We start from the raw sequence: 23,370 nt of genomic DNA, 5'->3' as shown, positions 1-23,370 counted from the left end.
TTCAGCCGCCTGCAGTCTGGTGGCCACCCACCTGTTTGCTCCTGGCCTCTTACCGGTGAAACATGACCACTAGACCTTCAGCTCTTCAACTCGAGAAGATTTGGGTCAAAAGAGGGGAAATAAAAGAGGACTGAAATGTCACCAGAGGGCTGGAGAGCTGGTTCAAAGTTTAAGAGCATTTGCTGTTCTTGCACAGGACCTGAAGTAGTTCCCAGACCCACGAGGCAGCTCACAACTGTTCTGCCGGGGTATTAGACACAGTCTTCTGAGCCCCGAGAGCACCACACATGTAGGTGGTACAAAAACATACATGTAGACAAGTACATTTTTTGGAAAAAACGTTAAAAAATTTTGTATAAAGAAAATGTCACAAAAATGAGATCACAAAGTTCTTTAATCTGGAGGAAATACAAGACAAGAGACCCTAGTTGGTCAGGGTTTTGTAGACATTGATGCCATAAAGGTAAGAAATACACTCACCTAAACCCATTTCTAATGTTGGCTGGGTGGGGTGTGTAGTGATGACCAATGAAACCCTTAGGCTGTTCTCTACCAGGACAGTTGCTCTGTTTTCCTTCTTGTCTCCTTTAAATGTAATACTTTATTTTAGAAACCCTGTGGATCACAGACTAGCCCTGAACTTGGTAGGCAGCCTAGGCTGGTAGCAAATTCATTCTTAATCCTCCACTTCTGTTCCATAGAGTTTTGGGGTTACAGGTGAACACAACCACACTTGTCAGAAATCAAGAAACCCTACTTTTATTTTTTTCTACAGTGCTGGTGACCAAATCCAGGGCGTCTGCATGCTACACAAGCACATTGTCATTGAGCCACATGCCCAACTCTTTCCCAGATTAAGTCTGTAAAAACTGTCAAACCAAAACCCTTTGGGTGCCATTTTTGGAACACTTACTCTGGGCAATTGGAATTCATGCTTTCTCCTTGGGTGGCTCTTCTCATTTTGGCTGGGATAAACGTTTTGCTCTCTCACTTGGTGTGCCTTGCTGGGCCTTTTCAGTTTGATGCTTATGAATATGCATGGAACACAGGCACTAGGCAATCACACTCACGCGCCTGAGCTCATAGTGCATACCTGGCTCACAGTGTCTACTTAGTAAATGCTTACTGAAAGAATAATGAGTGTATGCAGTATGAAGGGACATTCCTTAATATCTTGTCTTTCTTGGGCTTCTTTGGTGGCACCATTTAACAAAGGGACTCTAAGTGTCTTGAGGACATGAAGCACATTTCTCAGTGAGGCTTGTGATCTGTGTGTCAGTCATTTGTCTCTGGATATTGTTTCAGCTCCTCCTTCTTTATATGGGCAGTAGGGAAGGGAATTTGTGGTAAAAATAAGAATTTATTTTTTGATCTAAGTTATCTCTGACAGACCTGGGATTTGGGAGGCCCCAATTTACATATGGGAAGAATTGGGTGTAATGGTCTCTGTCAGCAGGAGGCAAGTTTGGGGTGTGTTGACATATATTCTAACCAGAGCATGTGGGAAGCGATGCCAAGTCACAGGGAACCATGGGTGTGCTATTCCAACCAGGTAACAGAGCTGGCTGCCAAGTTGGACTTCATTTAGGTTTGTTTCTGAGCGAGCCTCTGAAGAAACAAAACAGCCACATTTCAGTGACAACAGTCTCATAGCCGAGGCACAATCTTCATCTGTGGATGTATGTTGTCCTCATTTATTAGCCAGTGGTATAGTAGGGAAAAACCATTTTCTGTGGAATGGAAAGAAGAAAACAGTGGTGGCCAGAGGGCAGCCCAAGCTCTTGCCTTCCCCTGCTGGTGAAAAGGCAATTCAATTTGCAAGAGAGCACTAGTCAGCCACCGGAGTAATGCCCTTCTGGGTTGCAAATGTGTCTCTCCAGCTCCATTAAGGCGCCTTGCCCAAACCATACAACCCAGGGAGTGTGGAGCCAGGACCACCTCCCTCTGCTTTTCTCCTGGAAGCTGAGCGTGTGTGAGTCCCCCGACAACCCTTCACACTTTCCCTGGATCATTGCTCCCAGTTAGAGCAGAATAGTGACTGCTTTTGAATTTCCTGATGCCGATGGCTCGGTTGTTACATATATGGTCTGAATCTTAGCCTGTGGGGGGCACAGAAATGGAGCTGAAATGAAACAGGCCTCCTGGGCGCACGGCGTTCCTCTCTCACCCTCATTGTCGAAGCCAAGCAGCATCCTGTGGCAGGGACTCGGCTGATGCCCTGGTGTTTTGTTTTGTTTTGCTTTGTTTTGCTTTAGCAGGAGTGTAAAGGGAGGAAGCGATAAAGTCTAGTATCTTGATTGGATCTGTTTTTCTACAGAAGGGAGAGTGCAAATGGGTACTCTTCTGTTTCCCAGATAGGAGAGTGGCAGGCCGTCCAACAGGTCTTTGCCAGCATCTTCATGTTGATGCCCTCAGTGAGCTAGGTAAATTAACAGCGACCTTCTTGGGCACCCGAAAGGCCTTTGATCTGACTGCTGATGCCCTTCCATCACCCCAGCTCTTGGTTCCAGCCCTTTCTGCTGCTGTTGTAGAGCTCCCCTAATCAGGACAGACCAGAGTTACCTCATGCCATGGAGAAAAATCTGCTGATATATGCAGACTGGCTCTCTGGGTTGTATTTGGAGGAGAGACTTCAGAGGATGGTGGAAGCCCTTTCAATAGTCCTTCCCACAAGCGACTGTATTATTAACAGCCAACCACCCTTCCTAGTCACACCGCTGTGGGTGCTTTTCATGGGAAGGAAGTGATGAGAGAGTAACTTCATAGCAAGGCCTTGATGAACAGTATTTCCTAAGAGCAGAAGGGCATACAGGGAAGGCAGAATAATTCTGTACCACTGAGGAAAGATCCATGACATAAGGGACATGACATGCAAAGAAAGATCCATGACATAAGGGACACGACATGCAAAGAAGGATCCATGACATGAAAGAAGGGCTGAGGCGTATACTTTGGCAGGTGTGGGGCAAGAGCTCACAGCACACCAATCTGTCATTCAGTTTTCTCTTCTCTGAGGTTTACCAACGTCAAGAAGCAAAGGAGCAGAAGACCCCAGCTGAGAGTTAGGTGGCCGGAGCCTGAGGCATAAGGTCCCATGAGCTTAGTGGTTTAGTGGCTCCTGCTGTGACTGTTAACCCATGCCAACTTCCCTAGCCTAGACCCACAGCTGTTGTGACAGCTCCACCCATCCCTCCTTGGGTGTGACTTTTCTGTGGCTTCCAGCAGGGCAGAGCATCGTAGGTCCATCCCTGGGCTCAGTCTGTTTGAGAAACAGAAAACATGAGTCCAGTGAATTCCTGTCCAGGGCCAGACAAGCAGAGAGGGATGGGTTCTAAGTTGTGCAGAGGAGGGGGCATGTGGCAAGACTTCCCGGGAAGAAAAGCCTGTGGTCAGTGGGAAGGGGCACAGGACAACAGGTTGAGGAAGTAAACAGTGGCAGTGAGGCTGGGAGGTGCCGAGTCCTGTGGAGGAAAAACAAAAGGAGGCACTGTTAGAACAGTCCAGGCAGTGTAGCAGTGAGTCTCAACCCAGGTGTGTCCAAAACAAATCAAGAAATGAAAACAAATTATCCATCAGGCATCCGCTAGCTCCGTGTGTGCTTAGGTTGATTCTGTAAGGTGAACTGACCTGTGGCTTGGGCCCTCCAAAGCTGAACTCGGTGTGGTTTGAGAACAAACTGTTCAGGGAAGGAAGGGTAGAGTAGGAAGAGCCATCCTCCTGTTGACAGCTTCAAACTCAAGTAGACATTGGTACTCAAGTTAGCCCATATACCCACAGGATCCTGTTGGGGATGGGGTGGGTTGTGAGAGAGTGAGCAAATGCATGTATGTTTATGGGTATGTAGCTGTGTGTGTAAGATTTTTAAACAAAGCCAAAGCTGAAGAGCAGAGTGGTAAAGGCAGGTTTTAGGCAGGAACTGTTAAAATTGGAGAAATGGGGTTTTGCCCGTAGATTTTACTTTGCACATGCTAGGCAAGTTTGGTATCACTAAGCTATATCCACAGCCCTTGCTGTTAATAGGGCTAGCTTCTGTTTTGAATCACCACATTCAAGTGGAAGTCTGTTGACAAAGAGCAGGAATGTAGAGGAATTTACTAGAACACAAGCATGGAGTCAGGGGTTCTTGCTACTTCAATAAGGTACTCAGAGATGGAGAATAGAGGTGAGAAACTGGGCCACACATTGAGGGTAATCGGATGTAATGAGTGGAGGGTTCTCTCTATATGGGTTAGTGGGTCTGTCTTTGGGGTACTGACATGAGATCTAGGCTCACACAGAAAATGAGCTTGGGCTTGTGGGGAAAGGACAATGCATAATTGAGCACCCAGGTCAAAGTCCCATTTCAAGGTCTCTTAGACCCCCCCTTTCTGTTTTCCTCCCCAGTGTGGCCTCAATGAATAAGCCATCTAGCTGTCTCTTTAAGTGATTATACTGGGACAGGTGGCCTGCTAGGCTGCCAGAGCCAAGATTTTGTTTTAAAACCTGGTATCCTCACATCCTCACCCACCCTCTCGAAGAAGTTTCCAGAAAACAGTGCAGCAGGCCCAGGGCCCCTGCAAGGCTCTGGTGTCCTCTGACCACGGCTTCCACTGTGCTGGTCTCCTGGAGCTTCTACATGAAGTGCCATGAACTGGGTGGCCTAAGACATCAGACACTTACTCTTCCGCGTGCCTAGGAGCTGTGGACTGTCGTCTGGCTACCTACCGCTCTCTGGCCCTTTTGGCCATTTGTATTAGTGCAGCATGCCACTCCCATCTCTGCCCCTGACATTATTTCACATGTGTTGGCATGGAATACCGTTCACTCCAAAGGAATTGAGAATTTATTCTGAGCCAAGGCTGAGTGGCATGGCCTGAAAAACTTGTCCCATGTGACATGTTTAATTTTCTAAATAGTTATATGACCTATAGTAATCATATTGGGACAAAAGGCATTTTCCCAATATGTTGCTGGGAACATCAGGTGGGCAAGTTACTTCAAGGCAGGGAACCCTCTGTGCTAGGTCTCAGGTGCTATTCGATAAGATTCTTCGTTAGGGTGGGTGCAAGGGACAGGTCTGCTAATTGTACAGTCAGACAATTTTACCTGGTAGTCAAAGGTGCTAGGTCAGGTCCAGAGACAGTGGCTAGTGAAGGAATGAAAGGTAGCCCAAGACGATGTGGCTCTCCAGCTGTCATGATCCAGCTCACCACAATCAGGCAGTTCTTAACATTTGTCTATGAAATCTTTCAACATAAGCATGGCATTTTCACAAGTGACGCTGACCATTTTTATAAAGACGCCAGCCATCTTGAGCCTACATTAACGACCTCATCTTCACTGGATGATGTCTTCAGATGTCCTACTGTTAATTAAGGTCATACTCACAAGCTTAAGGGATAAAGGGTTCATTGTGTCCTTTGGGGAACACACTTCCACCCTTAACACCCTCCATTCCCAAACACCAGTCTTCCTAGACACCCTCCCCTCTTAGAGTTCCATCTGCTGTCACCCCATCTCCAGCTTTCTACCTTAGAGCCCCATTAACTGTCAGAAGCCAGCCTTGGCAACCCCTATGCCTAGCTAGCCGCCAGCCAGTCTAGCATCCCACCCCTCAGGTTCCGGGACCTGGCCTGAGAAGCAACTAACCACCCATTCCTTCTCCCACACAGGGGATTCCGGATACCTGCCTGAGAGAAATTAACATTCATTCCTCCCCCACCTCCTTTTTCTCTGCTTCCTCCTTTCTCTATAAAAATCCCTTGTAATAATAAATGGGCCTTGACAAGAAAACCTGCTTGGTCCCATTCTTTCTTTCCCGCCCATCATTTTCAGGCTGATCCACCTTGGACTCACGAATTACCGGAGCCCCTTGGGCCGGGGCAATTAACAAAGGGAGGATGAAGACGGGGGAAGCGTTTGCTTTAAAAACTGGTTGGCTATAAGGAGGTGAAATTTGGTGCCTTTGTTTCTCAGACCCTATCAAAATGGCCCCTTGGGAAAGTGGAGGCACTAGAGATCACCTGGATCTCAGGGGGGCCTTGTCCTGCACATGTAAGTGTTAGACCCCCGAAAACTCAAGTATCCGGGGTCTCAGGCCAGGTTCGCGGTCACCCCAATCACCAGGCGGATTCGAGAGCTTGCTGCAAACTGCACGAGGCTTTATTGTAATTTAACGAACTAACCCCATGTTAGCTCGGGTCTTTCACCCACCCGCCATGGCGGACAGCTAGAAAAAGACGGCTCCTAAGGTCTCCCCAAAGATCTTATAGGGCAGCGTAAGGGGAGTGTCTAGGGGTACGCACAGGCTTACGCACAGGCTCATGATTGGTGTGCCTCCAGGCTTGGAGGGCTTGCCCTGTGTTGATTGGTCAACTGGTTGTTATGGCTCATAGGCCCTCCCAGGGTGGTTGCTATGCTCTCTACGTCATTGCTGTGCGCTTGTCCGTAAAGCACACCCAGGGTCGTAAAGCATAGCGCCACCAGCTAACTTCTGATTGGTTCCTTGTCACAAGACAGGCATCTGACCTCTAAGTGACCAAGGCAGGTATATGGCAAGCACATGTTCGGCTGTTATGGCTGCCAAAAGGGAAGCCGGTTCCTTCACATAAGCTCAGAACAGATCATGGAAGCCAAGGGTGAAATGAAGCCACAGATCACATTGTCTGGGGATAGACTGTGGTTGCCCAGCTAGCAGGGGTGACCGGGGAATTTCACTGTTAGCTTCTAACAGTTTTAACCACTTGCCATTTTGAGGGTGACAGCAGGGAATTTCACAAATCAGCATGGAGACGCTCAAATGCTCTGAATGCCCTTGGTTTTCTTCAGGGAACACATTCCCACTGGAAGCCCCTGCTTCCTGGGCATGGCCACGCACTGTGAGGTAACCACACCAGCTTTCACTATAGTTTCTTTCTCACTTGGCAAACTGACTGTAAGGGGCAGGCATGGCGGTCAGAACTGCTGTGTGATGCTTGTGGCAGCCTGGGTGAGAGACAGGCCCTCTCCTCACCATTGGGCACACTAACTCAGTGCACCAGGTCAACCTGAGGTGTCTTGAATGCCTCAAGATGTGGATGTCTCTATTCCTCTCCAGGCTGTGGGAACCCAGAAAGTTGTGTTTGCTTTTTTTAAATTAACTAATTAATTTTAAATATTTATGAGTGTTTTACCTGTATTCATTAATGTGTACCATGTGCATACCTAGCACCCAAGGAAGTTCAAAGAAAGTATGGGACCCTCTAGAATTGAAGTTACAGACTCTGAGCCACTATGTGGGCTCCAGGAACCAAATCTATGTCCTCTGCAAGAGCAGCAAATGCTCTTGACTACTGAGCCAGCTCTACAGTCCCCCAAAGTTGCCTTTTTAAATGCCCAACACCCAGGATACCTGTAGTATCTGGATCCAGGCACATGCTCTGTTGTTTCTGGTGGTTCTGAAATGGGACAGACAGCATTAAGTGATTAAGTGGCAGGCTCTAGGGAATGAGGAGTCCTCTAGGAGTGTGTGTGTGTGTGTGTGTGTGTGTGTGTGGGTGTGTGTGTGCATGAGCACGCGCGCGCGCGTGCGCGCGTGCGTGCGTGCGTGCGTGGTGTGTGTGTGTGTGTGTGTGTGGGTGTGTGTGTGCATGAGCACACACTGTGTACACCCACAAGCATGCTAATATGACTTCCCTTGGTAGGCAGTACATATAATATAACTACAAGAAGTTCATGGATGTTCTGTGTCAGAAGAACTTTGCCCTGGCTTTGCCCTAACTCTTCCCAAGAGAGAGGTGGACAGGCGTCTACCATCAAGGGTACCGTGACAGAACAAAGAAATGATTCCACCTAAGTCTAGTCTGGTGAGCCAGTGAGTTTATTGGGATTTTTTTACAACATCACTAAAAAAAGGTTCCACTCAAACCTTGGTAACCTCAAAGTTGCATAGAAGGAGCACCCCCACCTCCCCCCAAGTTCTGTTGCACCTCCAGAGGCCATAGGAAGCTGGTGGGGTATCTGGAATCTCAGATGGGAGTATGATGACCCCTCCCCCATGATGGAGCTTCTACAGGCCTGATGTATAGGGAAACCACCATGGCTGACAGACAGCCTGCAGGGATGGAGTCAGCGAGTGAGCTGAAGGTACAGAACCAGGGGCAAGGACACTAAGGAGAGGTTGCCTGTGAAGCATGCTTTTCAAAAATAAACATTTGTAAAGGGGACAGGAAGTAACTTGTGGGTAGGGAGATGTCTTAGTCACTATTGTATTGTTGTGAAGAGGCACCTTGAACAAGGCAACTCTTATAAAAGAAAGCATTTAATTGGAGGCTAGCTTACAGTTTCAGTGGTTTAGTTCATTGTCACCACAGTGGTGAGCGTGGCAGCAGGCATGGCAGACATCATGCTGGAGAAGTAGATGACAGTACCACCCTCATCCACAGGCAGAGAGACTAGACCTGTCATGGGCTTTTGAAACCTCCCAGCCTGACCCCAGTGACACTTCCTGCAAATCTTTGCAGTCCTTTCAAACAGTGCAGCTGGCCCCCATGACTAAGCATTCAGATGTACGAGGGCCATTTTTATTCAGATAACCATAGGAGACAAAACAGGTGTTTGGAGTACCCAGAGAGGTACTTCATACCTCCATCTGGACTCTCAGGTTTAGTGGGAACATGTAACTGGGGTCAGTTACATAGTCAGGCAATTAAAAATACTTTGGAATATTTTTTTACCCTCAAAATCAGATTGTAGCTTATTAGCATTTTTAAATATTAAGAAGATGTCATGAATATTATGTTTAAGAAACAAGCTTGGTGCCTGAAAGATGCCTCAGTGAGCAAAGGTGTTTGCAGGAATCACATACAGATGGAGGAGAGAATCATCTCTTCAAAGTTGTCCTCAAGACCTCCACACGCATGCTGTGGCATGCACTCATCCTTAACATATGTGTGCAGGCATACCACATGTACACACATACAAATAATAAATGCACATTTTAAAAAATACGAAAAGCTTGTGAGGGACTGACTTAGGCTCCTCATCCCCAGCCCCCCAGAGCAGACCTCAGAACTGGGGAGAAGGCTTCTCAAGCCATACAGTGTATGAGAAGACAAGGCCCATGGAGTACTGAATGGTTTTGTTGTAGCAGGGTCTTACTTCAGATGTATTTTACGGCTTAAGTGTGTCCCCTCAAGTCTGTATGTGGGATCTGTAATGCCTAGAACCTCCTAGGATGGCCCTGTTTAGAGATGCAGTCTGAAAAGAGGCAAATTAAAACAAAGTCACTAGAGCAGGTGCTAATTCTGGACACACCATCTTTAGGAGACACCAGGCCTGTGAGCACCTTGATCTGGGCTAGGTCAGTGGTCTTCTACTGATCTCTCTCCATCCCCACCACATGTGAGTGTGTGTGTGTGTGTGTGTGTATGTGTGTGTGTGTGTGTGTGTGTATGCACTCACATGCACGTGTGTATGTCTGTGTGGGTATGTGTGTGCTTGTGTGTATGTCTGTGGATCTGTGTGTGGGTCTGTGTGTGTGTGCACTCGCATGTGTGTGTATGTCTGTGTGAGTGTGTGTGTGCTTGTGTGTATGTCTGTGGATCTGTGTGTGGGTCTGTGTGTGTGTGCACTCGCATGTGTGTGTATGTCTGTGTGAGTGTGTGTGTGCTTGTGTGTATGTCTGTGTGTGTGTGCATGTGCATGTGTATGTCTGTGGGTCTGTGTGTGTGTGCACTCGCATGCGTGTGTATGTCTGTGTGAGTGTGTGTGTGCTTGTGTGTATGTCTGTGTGTGTGTATGTGCATGTGCGTGTGTATGTCTGTGGGTCTGTGTGTGTGTGCACTCGCATGCGTGTGTATGTCTCTGTGTGTGTGTGTGTGTGTGTATCTGGAGGGGCACACATGTATGCAGATGTGTAACACTTAGAGCAGGGGGTCATGTGTACTGGAGACTGACCTTTTGGTGTCCTCTGGATTACCCAAACGCAGAGCATCTGCTCTCCAGTGCTCCAGGGTCGGGGGCCTAAGGTGCTGCACCACTTGGCTCTGCTCTCTCCAGGCCAGGCGTATGCCCTACGCTTCCAGACTGAGTCTCTGCTATACTTGAGTTGATTTTTCTTGCTTGCTCATCAGTGCTGTTCTGCTGAGCGCGTCTACAGAAGTCTGTAAATCTTATCTCCTGTGGTATCCTTTTTTTCATTGCTGGAGTTCACTTAATTCAGATACAGTGTGGGGACATGATGGCAGTAACCACAGCCCTTTCCACAGACTCAGATTCACACCTGCTCTGGCAGAGGCTGTAGCCCAGGCAATCTGGAGAGACACAAGAGACTGAGGTCAAGTTCCTGTACCACCTTCCCTATGAGAGGTTTGATCTCCTACCAGGCAGGTAGGCTGACGTGGCCTTCTCTGGATGGAATACCAGCAGATGGAGTCAAGATGTCCACACCAAGTCACCGGCAACTTTGGATGCTGCCTTCAACTGTGCAACAAAGACATTAGTCAGCAAGACCCCTGGCGATTCCTCTCAGCCGGAGAAGCTGGTGAACTGTGAGTGTGCCAAAGGTCAGTTCTCCTGTGGGCTCCTGTGAGCACCTGTGAGCTCCTGTGGGCGCCTGTGAGCTCCTGTGAGCGCCTGTGAGCTCCTGTGGGCGCCTGTGAGCTCCTGTGGGCTCCTGTGAGCTCCTGTGAGCGCCTGTGAGCTCCTGTGTGGCTCCTGTGAGCGCCTGTGAGCGCCTGTGAGCGCTGTGGGCCTGTGAGCGCCTGTGAGGCTCCTGTGAGCTCCTGTGAGCGTGAGCCTGTGAGCGCCTGTGGGCTCCTGTGAGCTCCTGTGAGCGCCTGTGAGCCTGCTGTGAGCGCCTGTGGGCCTGTGAGCTCCTGTGGGCTGTGAGCTCCTGTGGGCTCCTGTGAGCTCCTGTGGGCTCCTGTGAGCGCCTGTGAGCGCCTGTGAGCGCCTGTGGGCTCCTGTGAGCGCCTGTGAGCTCCTGTGAGCTCCTGTGAGCGCCTGTGAGCGCCTGTGAGCGCTCCTGTGAGCTCCTGTGAGCGCCTGTGAGCGCCTGTGGGCACCTGTGAGCGCCTGTGGGCGCCTGTGAGCTCCTGTGGGCGCCTGTGAGCTCCTGTGGGCGCCTGTGAGCTCCTGTGGGCTCCTGTGAGCGCCTGTGGGCCCTGTGAGCGCCTGTGAGCTCCTGTGAGCGCCTGTGAGCTCCTGTGAGCCTGTGGCCTGTGGGCTCCTGTGGGTGCCCTGTGAGCGCCTGTGGCTCCTGTGAGCTCCTGTGAGCGCCTGTGAGCCCTGTGAGCGCCTGTGAGCTCCTGTGAGCTCCTGTGAGCTCCTGTGGGCTCCTGTGAGCTCCTGTGAGCCCTGTGAGCGCCTGTGGGCTCCTGTGAGCGCCTGTGAGCTCCTGTGAGCGCCTGTGAGCCCTGTGAGCCTGTGAGCTCCTGTGAGCTGCCTGTGAGCTCCTGTGGGCTCCTGTGAGCGCCTGTGGGCTCCTGTGAGCGCCTGTGAGCTCCTGTGAGCGCCTGTGAGCTCCTGTGGGCTCCTGTGAGCACCTGTGGGCTCCTGTGAGCGCCTGTGGGCTCCTGTGAGCGCCTGTGAGCTCCTGTGAGCGCCTGTGAGCTCCTGTGAGCTGTGAGCTCCTGTGAGCTCCTGTGGGCTCCTGTGAGCGCCTGTGGGCTCCTGTGAGCGCCTGTGAGCTCCTGTGAGCGCCTGTGAGCTCCTGTGAGCGCCTGTGAGCTCCTGTGAGCGCTGTGAGCCTGTGAGCGCCTGTGAGCGCTGTGGGCTCCTGTGGGCTCCTGTGGGCTCCTGTGAGCTCCTGTGGGCTCCTGTGAGCGCCTGTGAGCGCCTGTGAGCGCCTGTGGGCTCCTGTGAGCGCCTGTGAGCTCCTGTGAGCTCCTGTGAGCGCCTGTGAGCGCCTGTGGGCTCCTGTGAGCTCCTGTGAGCGCTGTGAGCGCCTGTGGGCACCTGTGAGCGCCTGTGGGCGCCTGTGAGCTCCTGTGGGCGCCTGTGAGCTCCTGTGGGCGCCTGTGAGCTCCTGTGGGCTCCTGTGAGCGCCTGTGGGCTCCTGTGAGCGCCTGTGAGCTCCTGTGAGCGCCTGTGAGCTCCTGTGGGCTCCTGTGAGCACCTGTGGGCTCCTGTGAGCGCCTGTGGGCTCCTGTGGGTGCCTGTGGGCTCCTGTGAGCTCCTGTGGGCTCCTGTGAGCTCCTGTGAGCGCCTGTGAGCGCCTGTGGGCTCCTGTGAGCGCCTGTGAGCTCCTGTGAGCTCCTGTGAGCGCCTGTGAGCTCCTGTGAGCGCCTGTGAGCGCCTGTGGGCTCCTGTGGGCTCCTGTGGGCTCCTGTGAGCTCCTGTGGGCTCCTGTGAGCGCCTGTGAGCGCCTGTGAGCGCCTGTGGGCTCCTGTGAGCGCCTGTGAGCTCCTGTGGGCTCCTGTGAGCACCTGTGGGCTCCTGTGAGCGCCTGTGGGCTCCTGTGAGCGCCTGTGAGCTCCTGTGAGCGCCTGTGAGCTCCTGTGAGAGCCTGTGAGCTCCTGTGGGCTCCTGTGAGCACCTGTGGGCTCCTGTGAGCGCCTGTGAGCTCCTGTGGGCTCCTGTGAGCGCCTGTGGGCTCCTGTGAGCGCCTGTGAGCTCCTGTGAGCGCCTGTGAGCTCCTGTGAGAGCCTGTGAGCTCCTGTGGGCTCCTGTGAGCACCTGTGGGCTCCTGTGAGCGCCTGTGAGCTCCTGTGGGCTCCTGTGAGCGCCTGTGGGCTCCTGTGAGCGCCTGTGGGCTCCTGTGGGTGCCTGTGGGCTCCTGTGAGCTCCTGTGGGCTCCTGTGAGCTCCTGTGAGCGCCTGTGAGCGCCTGTGGGCTCCTGTGAGCGCCTGTGAGCTCCTGTGAGCTCCTGTGAGCGCCTGTGAGCTCCTGTGAGCGCCTGTGAGCGCCTGTGGGCTCCTGTGGGCTCCTGTGGGCTCCTGTGAGCTCCTGTGGGCTCCTGTGAGCGCCTGTGGGCTGTGAGCCTGTGAGCGCCTGTGAGCTCCTGTGAGCGCCTGTGAGCTCCTGTGGGCTCCTGTGAGCACCTGTGGGCTCCTGTGAGCGCCTGTGGGCTCCTGTGAGCGCCTGTGAGCTCCTGTGAGCGCCTGTGAGCTCCTGTGAGAGCCTGTGAGCTCCTGTGGGCTCCTGTGAGCACCTGTGGGCTCCTGTGAGCGCCTGTGAGCTCCTGTGGGCTCCTGTGAGCGCCTGTGGGCTCCTGTGAGCGCCTGTGAGCTCCTGTGAGCGCCTGTGAGCTCCTGTGAGAGCCTGTGGGCTCCTGTGAGCTCCTGTGGGCTCCTGTGAGCGCCTGTGGGTTCCTGTGGGCGCCTGTGAGCTCCTGTGGGCTCCTGTGGGCTCCTGTGAGTGCCTGTGAGCTCCTGTGAGCTCCTGTGGGTGCAAGATTGGGTGCAAGAGCGTAAAATACTGTATCAGTTTCCCCGTGAATTCACAGGCTTTGCCATCCGCCTGGCTTTGATGTCTTTCTTTTTGACTCTGTGGGTGGCCTGCTCCCAGTCACCTGTGCACTGCTATTGGTGTCCCGCTAGGGAAACTCAGCTGTCCAGGGGCCACACACCGTTAAACCCTAAGAGAAGGGAGGGAATGTCTCTAGGATACAGTCCTGTTTAGTTGCTACAATCAAACATCTTGTACTCCCTGGGTGGGGACGCCTGGACTGTTAGTGTGTGCACTGGCGGGAACTGGAACAGCTGTGGCACTCAGCTAATGAAGAGCCTGCTGAACAAATCTCACTGGAGATGCCTCTCTTGACTGATCCAGCCTGAGCAACTTTTCCACTCTCTGGTCCATTGTAGCTCCTATGGGAGTTCTGTCAGCTACCCTCGCTTGCCCGTGTGTGAACCTGATAAGGCCTGATATTGGGCAGTAGCTGCTGAGCTAGTCCAGGCGGCTGGTTCTCTGCACATCAGATCTCACTCACCAAGCGATGGCGGTGCCCAAGCCTCACTGACTCCAATGTGCCCACTGCTTTGAAATGAAATAATCTGGACACTATGAAAATTGATGAATAGCAAATGAAGAAGGTGGGAAATGCAGCTTGCTTAGCACATGTGACACCGTGTGTTTGATTCCTAGCACTGAAAGAAGAAAAGGAGGGTGCTTTCCCTGTGTTGGCAAATAGCTCCCCAAACCGCTGTCAAAATAGGAGTGTACAACCAGAAGAAATAACCCCCTGATGGCTCCATTCAGCTCTCAGTTTTGATAATGAAACCATAACCAGATCTCAGTGATGTGCTATGGTGTGGGCTGTGAGTGACTTGCCTATTGTCGCATCACTCAAGAGGCTGAGCAAAAGAATTGGTGGGATTTCAAGGCCAGCTTGGGTTACATAGCAAGGGCCCATCTGTAAAGAAAAACAGAAAACAACTTGGGGTCTGGGGAAGGAGCTCAGTGGGTGGAGAGCTTGCCCAGTATAGACAGAGACATGGGTTTGGGGTCTGGGGAAGGAGCTCAGTGGGTGGAGAGCTTACCCAGTATAGACAAAGCTCTAGGTTCCAGCCCCAGAACTGAATAAACAGAATATGATGCACGTCTATAACCCAATCACTAAGGAGGTGGTGGCAGAAGGACCAGAAGTTCAAGGTCATCCTTGGCTACATAGAAAATCTGAGGCCAGCCTGGGCTACTTGAGACCCTACCAAACAAGACAATAAAATACAACATTCAAACCAGTACCAATAACTAACTAAAGAAATAGGATATTTTTTTGAGACAGGGTTTCTCTGAGTCCAGGCTGTTCTGGAACTCTCTCTGGAGAGAGAGAGAGAGAGACAGAGAGAGAGAGAGAGAGAGACAGAGAGAGAGAGACAGAGAGAGAGAGACAGAGAGAGACAGAGAGAGACAGAGAGAGAGAGACAGAGAGAGACAGAGAGAGAGACACAGACAGAGACAAGGACACACAGACAGAGACAGGGACACACAGAGAGAGAGGAGAGAGAGACTAGCCTGGAACTCACAATCCCAAGAGCTGTGATTAAAGCTGTCTGCCACTACCAGCCAGCAATATATGACTTATATACACGTCTGCTATCCTTAACAACATTCTCTTAACTACCAGTGCACATCCTGGGGTATGAGAGCTCCTAGTGGGTTCCCCTGGCATAGTGGTGATGACGCTGGAGGGCAGGGAGGATAATCTGTTAATATCCCATCCCTTGATCACTGAATACTCACTGTGCACCGAGGGCCCAGTTTACGTATGGAGCAGGGCTAAAGGAGAGCAGTGCTTGGCCACAGGAGCTTCAGATGGGCAACTGCTGGACTACCCGTCCCCTCTCACGGTCCCATGCCTTCACCTAGGTTCTAGAACTCCTCAGAATGGTCTGACTGCAAACCCCAGCCAGACCGAAGGCCCCAGGACAAGGGCTCACCCTCAGGCTGGAGCCAGGAGACTATGCCATATTTGGGGTGGCCCTTGACCCTGGGCAGGCCCTTGGCTCCCTCCCACTCGACTAGAAGCAACCAAATCCTCAAATCAGTTTTCACACATTGGAGTGGCTCTGTGCTTTAAATCTAGAAATGTTGCAATCTGAAACTTGTTATAGTTTGAAAGTCATTCACACAGTCAGAAACAATATAAACTGGGAGCAGGCATCTGGCTTTATTCTTTTGACATTATTTATTTTAACCTTTTATATCAATTTGTGTGTGTGTGTGTGTGTGTGTGTGTGTGTGTGTGTGTGTGTGTGTATGCGCGCGCGTGCATGTGAGAGTATACATATATGTGCATGTATGTGCCACGGTAAACATGTGGAGGTCACAGACAACTCTGGGAGTTGATTCTCTCCTTATCCCATGTGGGTCCTGGGGTGACAGTCAGGTTATCGGGCTTGGCAGCAAGGGCTCTGACCCACTGAGCCATCTCACCAGTTTCTTTTAACAACTTTTAAACTAATCAAATCGTGGCTCAGTCTGCTCCTGCTGGCTTATGGGATAGGAGGAGGCCTAGACTTGGTATCCCCTCTCTGCTAGAAGCTTGGCTCGGACAAGTATTTGCTGGGCATTTTCTGCTTAAATAAAACCTGCCCTTCAGCTAGCTCACTGTATCTTCCTCTTTGTGCACACCACCAGTGTACTCCAAACTTGCACAAGACTGGCATAGAGACTGGGGCTCAGTCCTGGGCCACAGAGATAGGCTTTACCAAGTCTGCACTGATATGCCAAGCCAATGAGCCTTCATACACACGGGCACTTGTGTTCCCCATCCCTCTGGCCTGGACACAGGGAAGAAGTGAGAAGAAGATATTTCCAAATAGAAAATACTGTACCAGGGACAGTGCTGTCTCTGGGTGACAGGGCTGATCAGAAGAAAGGAGCTAGGTCCCATTTGTATCACTTTCCTAGAGCCTTTGCCCTTAGCACTGGGAGCCATGTGACAATCCCTCCCTTTACAAGAAATGGGGCTACCCAACAATGGATGGCAGGTTGGGGTGGGATTACAGGGACAACCAAACATCCACAGTCTTCTGCACTTAACTGAGCCTAGGGTTTGTTCTTGGTCAATGCTCAGGGGATTGCAAAGACTTACTGGTCTTTATACCATTTGCCTCAAGTCTTGAATGTTCAGACCAATCCTCTGTTGAGGTACCAACTGGCCACCTTTACAGGGGCCTTTGTAAGGCAATATCTTCTAAGCCAAACTTCATGAGATCAGCTGTGTCTGCTTGCAAGCATCCTTCAGATTCTGGTCTGTGAACCTCCGACATTGCCTAGAAGGAGTGGGCAGAGAAGGTTGTTGGACCCTCACCCTCTCTGGCTACCCCTCCCAGCTAGCCATTTGTGTTTAATTCTGCCCTAATGCCACATGCCTCATGGGAAGAGTATAAGCTACAGGTTCTAATGACAGGGGAAAAGAGCCTTCATCGGTACTGCTAAGGGGAAGCCATCATTCATGCCGGATGAAGACTTTTTGTGAAGTAACTGTCAGTAGCTCCTCCTGTCACACTTTCGCCAGTAACCCCTCACCCCTGCTCTGTAACAAACCCACTGGTTCTGGGGGTACCTTCAGTAGAACTGTACTTTGGTTTGTTGTTGAGACCTTAGCAGGAGGGGATGGATGTTGTTCACATTTCCCCAGGGAAGGAATGTCCCCAGCAGGTCAAGTGTATACTCGGTGCTAATCTTGAGACCTTGAATAGCCTTCAACCCTAGTTAGGAAGTCAGGGACATCATCCTTGTGTTAGGAGAACAACTGCCATCTAGTTCACCACTGTACTTACAGACTTGCATGATAGAAGGGCTGGGGACACTTGTCGCACATAGGCTAATAGGTTTAGAAAGACACTGGCCTCGTGGGACGACAGGTGGCCTTGTTTCTCTGGGGTGCTCTCAGCTAGCAGTGAGGGCTGTGCACAGAGGGCCTGCATTACTCTTAGGCCAGGTATGGGTGAGCATAAAGACAATCCCAGGGGAGTCTCAAGTTCCCCAAGAAGGCCTTTCTTTTACTCACGTATGTAGCACCCACTTTTGTTGCAGCAGAAGGGAGTGGTGTCACTCTGGTGAGGGCAGGAGTAGCTGGAGAGGCTCAGGACAGGCAAGGCTGGGGAGCAGGGGGGGGGGACGGAGGGAGGAACACGGCTCCAACCTCAAGCTGACCAGCACCAGCACTCCTAGGTCATGCCTCATTCCTGCTCCCTCCTCCCTCTAGCTCTGGAGACGAGGACTCCCTCTTGGTCTCTGCAGGGAACCCTGTTCCTCTTGACACTCTTTTGGGCCTGGATCTTAAAGGCTGTGTTATCCTTTCTCCCTCCCATTTCTGCTTCCTGGCTTCCCTCAGAGTCCAGCTCTTGCCCCCAGGAGCTGCTGCCACCATGCTGTCCTCCTCGCCTGGCCTGTGTCTTTCCCTTTGTCCTTTACACTTCCCTAACTGCGGAACAGGGGCTGCCCTCTGCTGACTCTCCAGCCTCCCCCAGATTTCCTAGTGTCCAGATGCCATTAACCCTTCCTCTCTCCATGCTGCCTGTCCCTAACAAAGCCCCTCACCCTCCCAGCCCTGCTCTGCAGCCTCACTCCTTCCCAGATGGTATCCAGCGTCTAGGGGGCAATTCCCCATAGGTATGCAACTCTAGCCCAGTCCAGCCTCCATCTCCTGCCTTGTCCCCACCCTACAGACTGAGGGCAGCATCCAAATCCAGCCATTGGGATCAGCTTTCTGCTAGACAAAGCTATATTAAGGAGTTTCATAAATTCACATGATTCTAGCTCTCCTCACCTAAGATTTCAGTTTCAGAACTAAAATTTTCTTTGGGTCCAATCTTAGCCCCAAAGGTCTAGGCCCTCATAACAGTACATCTGTTAGGGGACCTGAATGAAAGTAATCTCACAAATGATACACCATTTGCTAGCCATGTATATTTGTCTGTGGCTTCAGATATTTCCATTCAATTTAACAACTGTAAGAACACAAACCTGGTGACCTGGAAAGCACTCTAGATGACGCTGGGATGTGCTAACAGTTTTGTGTTCAGTTTGCCCCAAGTTGCTGTTTCCTGACCCCTTGCTGTCTGGTTAAACTGGGACCTCAGAGGCAGGGCATCCTAAACTATCACAATAGCCAGTGTCCCTTGGTGACGCCATGTGGATTTGGATTCACCATGGAAATGCCTCTGGGAATCCAACTAAATGTAGGCTGCCCCATCCCATGGGCTGGGAAAAGCAGAGGGAGCTAGGGACCAGCATTGAGCCGTTTCCTGAAGGCATAACCAGCCACCACCTGCTCCTACAGCTGTGCCTTCCTCTCCCCAATTGGAAAGGCAGAACACACTGAAGTTGCTTCTGACAGGTATTTTGTCAACTGCACCGAGTAACTGACACAGCTACAGGAGGATCTATTTATTCACTACGGATAACTTTCTCCCCTCCTTTCCTATTTCAGTCTGGAATGTGTTTGCCTGAACACGGTCAATCTTACCATCTGCACAAAGTCAACTGCCTTAAGGCTTTTCTAGACCCAATCAGATAGCTTGGTGATGCTTCCCTGTGTCAGGCATCGTCAACTGAAGCCTTCCTCTGGGGGTGCCATGGACCTGAAAGTTTTCCTGGTATCTTGACTAGGTGATGATGTTCTCAGGCATTCAAAGTCCTGCCAGGAAAGGCTGCCCTTGATGCCACTATGTATGGTGTGCGGGGGTGGAGTGGGGGGTGGGGTGGGGGGGGCTGGGGTAGGCGTGGCACACCCAGGGCAGAGCTTGCGCAGGCAGGAGTGAGCGGCTGAGCCTGAGTGACAGAGAACCTGTAGGGTGGCCATGACAAGAGAAGTGTTTGGCAGCTGCACTTCTAGAAGGCAGCTCCAAGACTGACTCTCAGCAGGGAAGCCACTTGGCTGTCAATCCTACAGGATGGAAATGGAGGGTTCTTGGCAGGACAGGATCTCTCTGAAACGTAGTCCCAGTTAGCAGGGAGCCCTTGCCTTCTTGAATACAGTCTCTAACTGGATTCCAGACAGTGAGGCTGCGGCTGTGGGAAAGGCTTGCTTTCCCTTGGCTGGGTAACTGTGGGAGGTGAGGAAACCAAGTGTGTGTGTGTGTGTGTGTGTGTGTGTGTGTGTGTGTGTGTGTGTGTGTGAGAACTGTGAGTGAACAAAACTCCCCATCTCAGCAGTTAATAGAGGGTGGGTCTCAGAGAGTCCTGCTTTATACTTCCGCCTTCAGGGGCATGTCACATGGCCCTGATCAGTGAAGGAAGGTGGCCACTGTCCTAACCCCATTCTGAGCAGCAGGGTCCCAGGCTCAGAGTCACAGGCTTGGGTGCAGTGACAGCAGTCAGCGTTGCCCATGGTGACAATGTGTTACAGAGACAGAAAGAAACACTTGCTGAACAGGCCCTCAGCCTTCTCAAGAAACCTGGTTAGTCTGGGTCCATTTTTCTTTTTGGTGGAATTGCCTAGAATAAAGTTTTACTTAGAGACGTCTAATAAAAATGACTGAAAAGTAAAACACATAAAAACTTTATTGTATCACACACCTAAATTTGCATCAATTTGACAAATTGCTGCTCATTTTGCAGAGCGCACACAGACACACCCAGGGCAGTTTGCTTATAGGACAATTGACTCCTAGAACTGTTCTTGCTCACAGTAGGCTGCCTCCTGCCTAACCCTCCCTGACTGTGTCCCACAGTGGGTATTGCCTCACCCCTACAAGGGGGCAAGGATGGGGCCCGGGAGAATCTGCTGCCAGAAGAGCTAGTGGTGTATGCTAAGAGGCAGCATGTTAGCCCAAGTGGTGTGTGCTAAGAGCCAGCATGTTAGCCCAAGTGGTGTGTGCTAAGGGCCAGCATGTTAGCCCATTTGGTGTGTGCTAAGGGCCAGCATGTTAGCCCATGTTAGCCCAAGTGGTATGTGCTAAGAGCCAGTATGTTAGCCCATGTTAGCCCAAGTGGGGCAGGCCAGGGTGAGTGGCTCTCGTCTTCTCTTCTCTTCTCTTCTCTTCTGGGGCTCCCCCAGTACCCCAACACCCATGTAAAAATGCTAGGTATAGTGGATGAATTCCAAGGATCATGCCAGCCAGCCAGCCCTGTGCTCTCTGCATAGGCCCCACAAGGCTCTAGAAAGCAGCTGTTCTCTTCGCTCATCTCACCCCTCAGCCTGAGTGGCTACAGTAGGGCATTCTGAGCAAAGTGAACCCCACTTAAGTACTAGGCAGCGTTCCAGAGCCTCAAGTTGGCACTGGCTGGTTATCTATATTGAAAGCAGGGAGGAGTTGTAATAGAGTCCCTAGGCTGGAGGGGGCTTGTCTCCTGCTTCTTCCCTCACAGAGGCCTGGCAGTGTGCGCAGAACAGCCACTGGGATGTGAGCACGAATGTAAGGGAAACAATAGTCCACACAGAATAGTGAAACACGTCCTGTCTGAGGTCACATGACCTGTCCCCCTCTACTGAGAAGAGGACAAGCAGCCTGCTCCACACAAGCATCATGACAGTTGTCCCCTTCTGCGTGCTATAAAACTGCCACAGAAACTCGCAACTGTCATGCATGTGAACATGTTAGGAACGACGCTTCTCCAAACTGAGAAAGGCCCAGTAAAAAAATAAAGATAGAAAATACATGCTAATTTAATGGCAAACTTATCTGATACTACAATGGTAACCATCTTGGAGTTAAGGACAGTGTAGGGTGGGGACCACCTTTCTTCTTGAGACCACCTGGACTGGAGTCTGCGTGGTCCTCAGGCTGCTGTGGTGGCGGGGACACACCACTGTCATTCAACAGCTGTGCTGAATGTCAGTGCTGCAGCAGGAAGTTGGTGGCCACATTGAGGTCATTGTTTGAGGCCCTCAGGGCCTCCAAGGCATCCCCTCTGGAAAATCCCATCTCCATGAGCCGGGCAACCTGCAAAAAGAGCAGAAAACTGAGGTTCTTCCTAACTTCAGCCGCATGTTTTTCACATGGCTGTAGGAAAGCTCAAAGCTTCTAAAACAAGGAGAATCAGTGAATTTCTACTCCCAGGTCAAATCTGACAATAAAAGATTATTAAGTATAAATCTGGTAGAACAAGCAGTTGGAAGGTGGAGGCAAGAGCACCAGGAGTTCAAGGTTACCCTGGGATAACAGTGAGTTTGAGTCTGGCCTGGGCTACATGAGACCCTGTCTTAAAAAAAAAAAAAAATGAAACAAGGATGCTGAGAGGAGGGCTCAGCTGGTAAGTCATTTGCCTGGCAAGCACAAGGCTCCCCCAGTACCCCAACACCCATGTAAAAATGCTAGGTATAGTGGATGAATTCCAAGGATCATATATAGGGTTGTCCTCTGGTGTGTTTGCGTGCTCTCTCCTTCCCTACCTCTTTCTCTCAAGAAAAAAAAAAAATCAACAAAATGACTAAAGGCAAACCTCTCAAGTGCTTACCATAAAACAGAGTAGCCTAAAGCCCCTGGGGGCAGGAAGCACCAGGATTGTACAGATCACAAATCTTGGTTGTGTGAGTAGAGGCTTCCTGTACTTTGTTCACAGGTAGGCTGTCTCCAGTGCAGAAACAGGAGGAGCCCCACACATCCATAACCTGCTTTCCCAGGAAAGCCAAGAGCTCAGGCTGAGTGCAGTCACGGCACCTGTGAGCCAGAAATGTGAGTTCAAGTCTACAGTGAATACAAGGCCAGCCCAGTCTACACAGGTTTCCATCCCTCTGTCTCAAAAACAAACAGAAAAAACTCAATAAAAAAATCACAGAAAGTATTGCCTGGGCTACTACCTACTAGGGACTTCTAGTCTGGGATCTTTATAGCCAAAGAGACACACACACAGAAAGGGCAGGTGCCTAAAAGTCACATGGATGTGGGAGAGCCATCACGCCAGCAGCAAAGGGAAGAGCCCCCCGGCTGCGGGACCAGTGAAAGCAGCTGGGTGAGCCCCAAGCTGGGTGAGCCCCGAGTTGGGTGAGCCCCGAGCTGGGTGAGCCCTGGAGAGAAGTAAAGCAGAGGGGCAAGGAGCGCTGTCATCACGGACGACAGGCTCTGTCCCCACAAGCAGAACTTCCATCTGGACCAGCAGAGCTCATCTCCTGTTCTGCTGCTCACACAGCAAAGAGCCCAGATGGGAAAAGAAGGTAAAAGCTGTCCTTGCTCTCCCCACACCAAGGGGGCTGAGCTGTATCTGCACATGCCATCGCCTCCATCCGCACACGTGGACCCGCTCACACAGCACAGGCTGACCCTTACAGAATCAGTCTTGTGTGTCATTCAGACCACAGCCACAGTAAGAAATGCAGCCTAGTGTGCATCCTGGGCATGGGACCTGGGAGGTGAAGCCACAGGGCAAACACCTCCTACTGTAATGTAAATCCTACTCTATTCCTTCACTGGGACTAGGACATACTTCTTTGGGATTCCTGCATTTTCTGAAGAAGAGCTGAGACACCCAGCCTCATGGACTAAACACATACTGGATTTTTGAACCTTCTGTTGGTAATCGGAAATTGCTGGATTAGCTGGACCCAAGTCTGCAAGTCATTCTAATTACCCCCCCCACACACACACAGTCACTGTATATGTGTGTGATATATACCAACACATCAATATATCATGTATGTATAGATATCTATATATATTCTATAAGTTCTGTTCTTCTAGAGTACCCTGGCTAATAGATATGTTCTTTGGTTTTTGGTTTTTGTTTTTGATTTGATTTGTTTGGAGACAGGGAGGGCTTCCCTGTATAACAGCCCTAGCTATCCTGGAAATCACTCTGTAGACCAGTCTGGCCTCGAACTCATAGAGATCCACCTGCCTCTGCCTCCTGAGTGCTGGGATTAAAGGTGTACGATGCACAACTTCCTCCCCCCGAAATACCCATGCTCTTAAGGCATGCCTCTTACTGTCCCAGTAAAAAGAGCTTGGCTTCTTTGACAATGCCATGGATTTCTTTAACAACCATACTCTTTATATCTATAACTTTCTATACTACTTT

The 23,370-nt window shown here is 50.9% G+C and overlaps 1 protein-coding gene across 4 annotated transcripts in view; it reads right to left on the bottom strand.

The window, feature by feature from the left end:
• Nucleotides 1-19,899: 19,899 nt before the first annotated feature.
• Nucleotides 19,900-23,370, bottom strand: part of Ubac2 (UBA domain containing 2) — a 175,748-nt gene continuing 172,277 nt past the window's right edge. For 3 of the 4 annotated variants that reach the window (XM_035452115.1, XM_035452114.1, XM_035452116.1), the window contains one exon: nucleotides 19,900-21,299. In XM_035452115.1, coding sequence (XP_035308006.1) covers nucleotides 21,192-21,299 — 108 coding nt within the window. In that variant the 3' untranslated portion in view covers nucleotides 19,900-21,191. Of the gene's footprint in view, nucleotides 21,300-21,813; nucleotides 22,017-23,370 lie in introns of all 4 variants that reach the window. The other variant, XR_004772224.1, reaches the window with a different exon arrangement.

Source organism: Cricetulus griseus (genome assembly GCF_003668045.3).
Source record: "Cricetulus griseus strain 17A/GY chromosome 1 unlocalized genomic scaffold, alternate assembly CriGri-PICRH-1.0 chr1_1, whole genome shotgun sequence".
In the NCBI taxonomy this organism is placed as follows: domain Eukaryota; kingdom Metazoa; phylum Chordata; class Mammalia; order Rodentia; family Cricetidae; genus Cricetulus; species Cricetulus griseus.
Note: the sequence above shows the minus strand (reverse complement) of the source record. Positions and strands in the feature narration are given on the sequence as shown.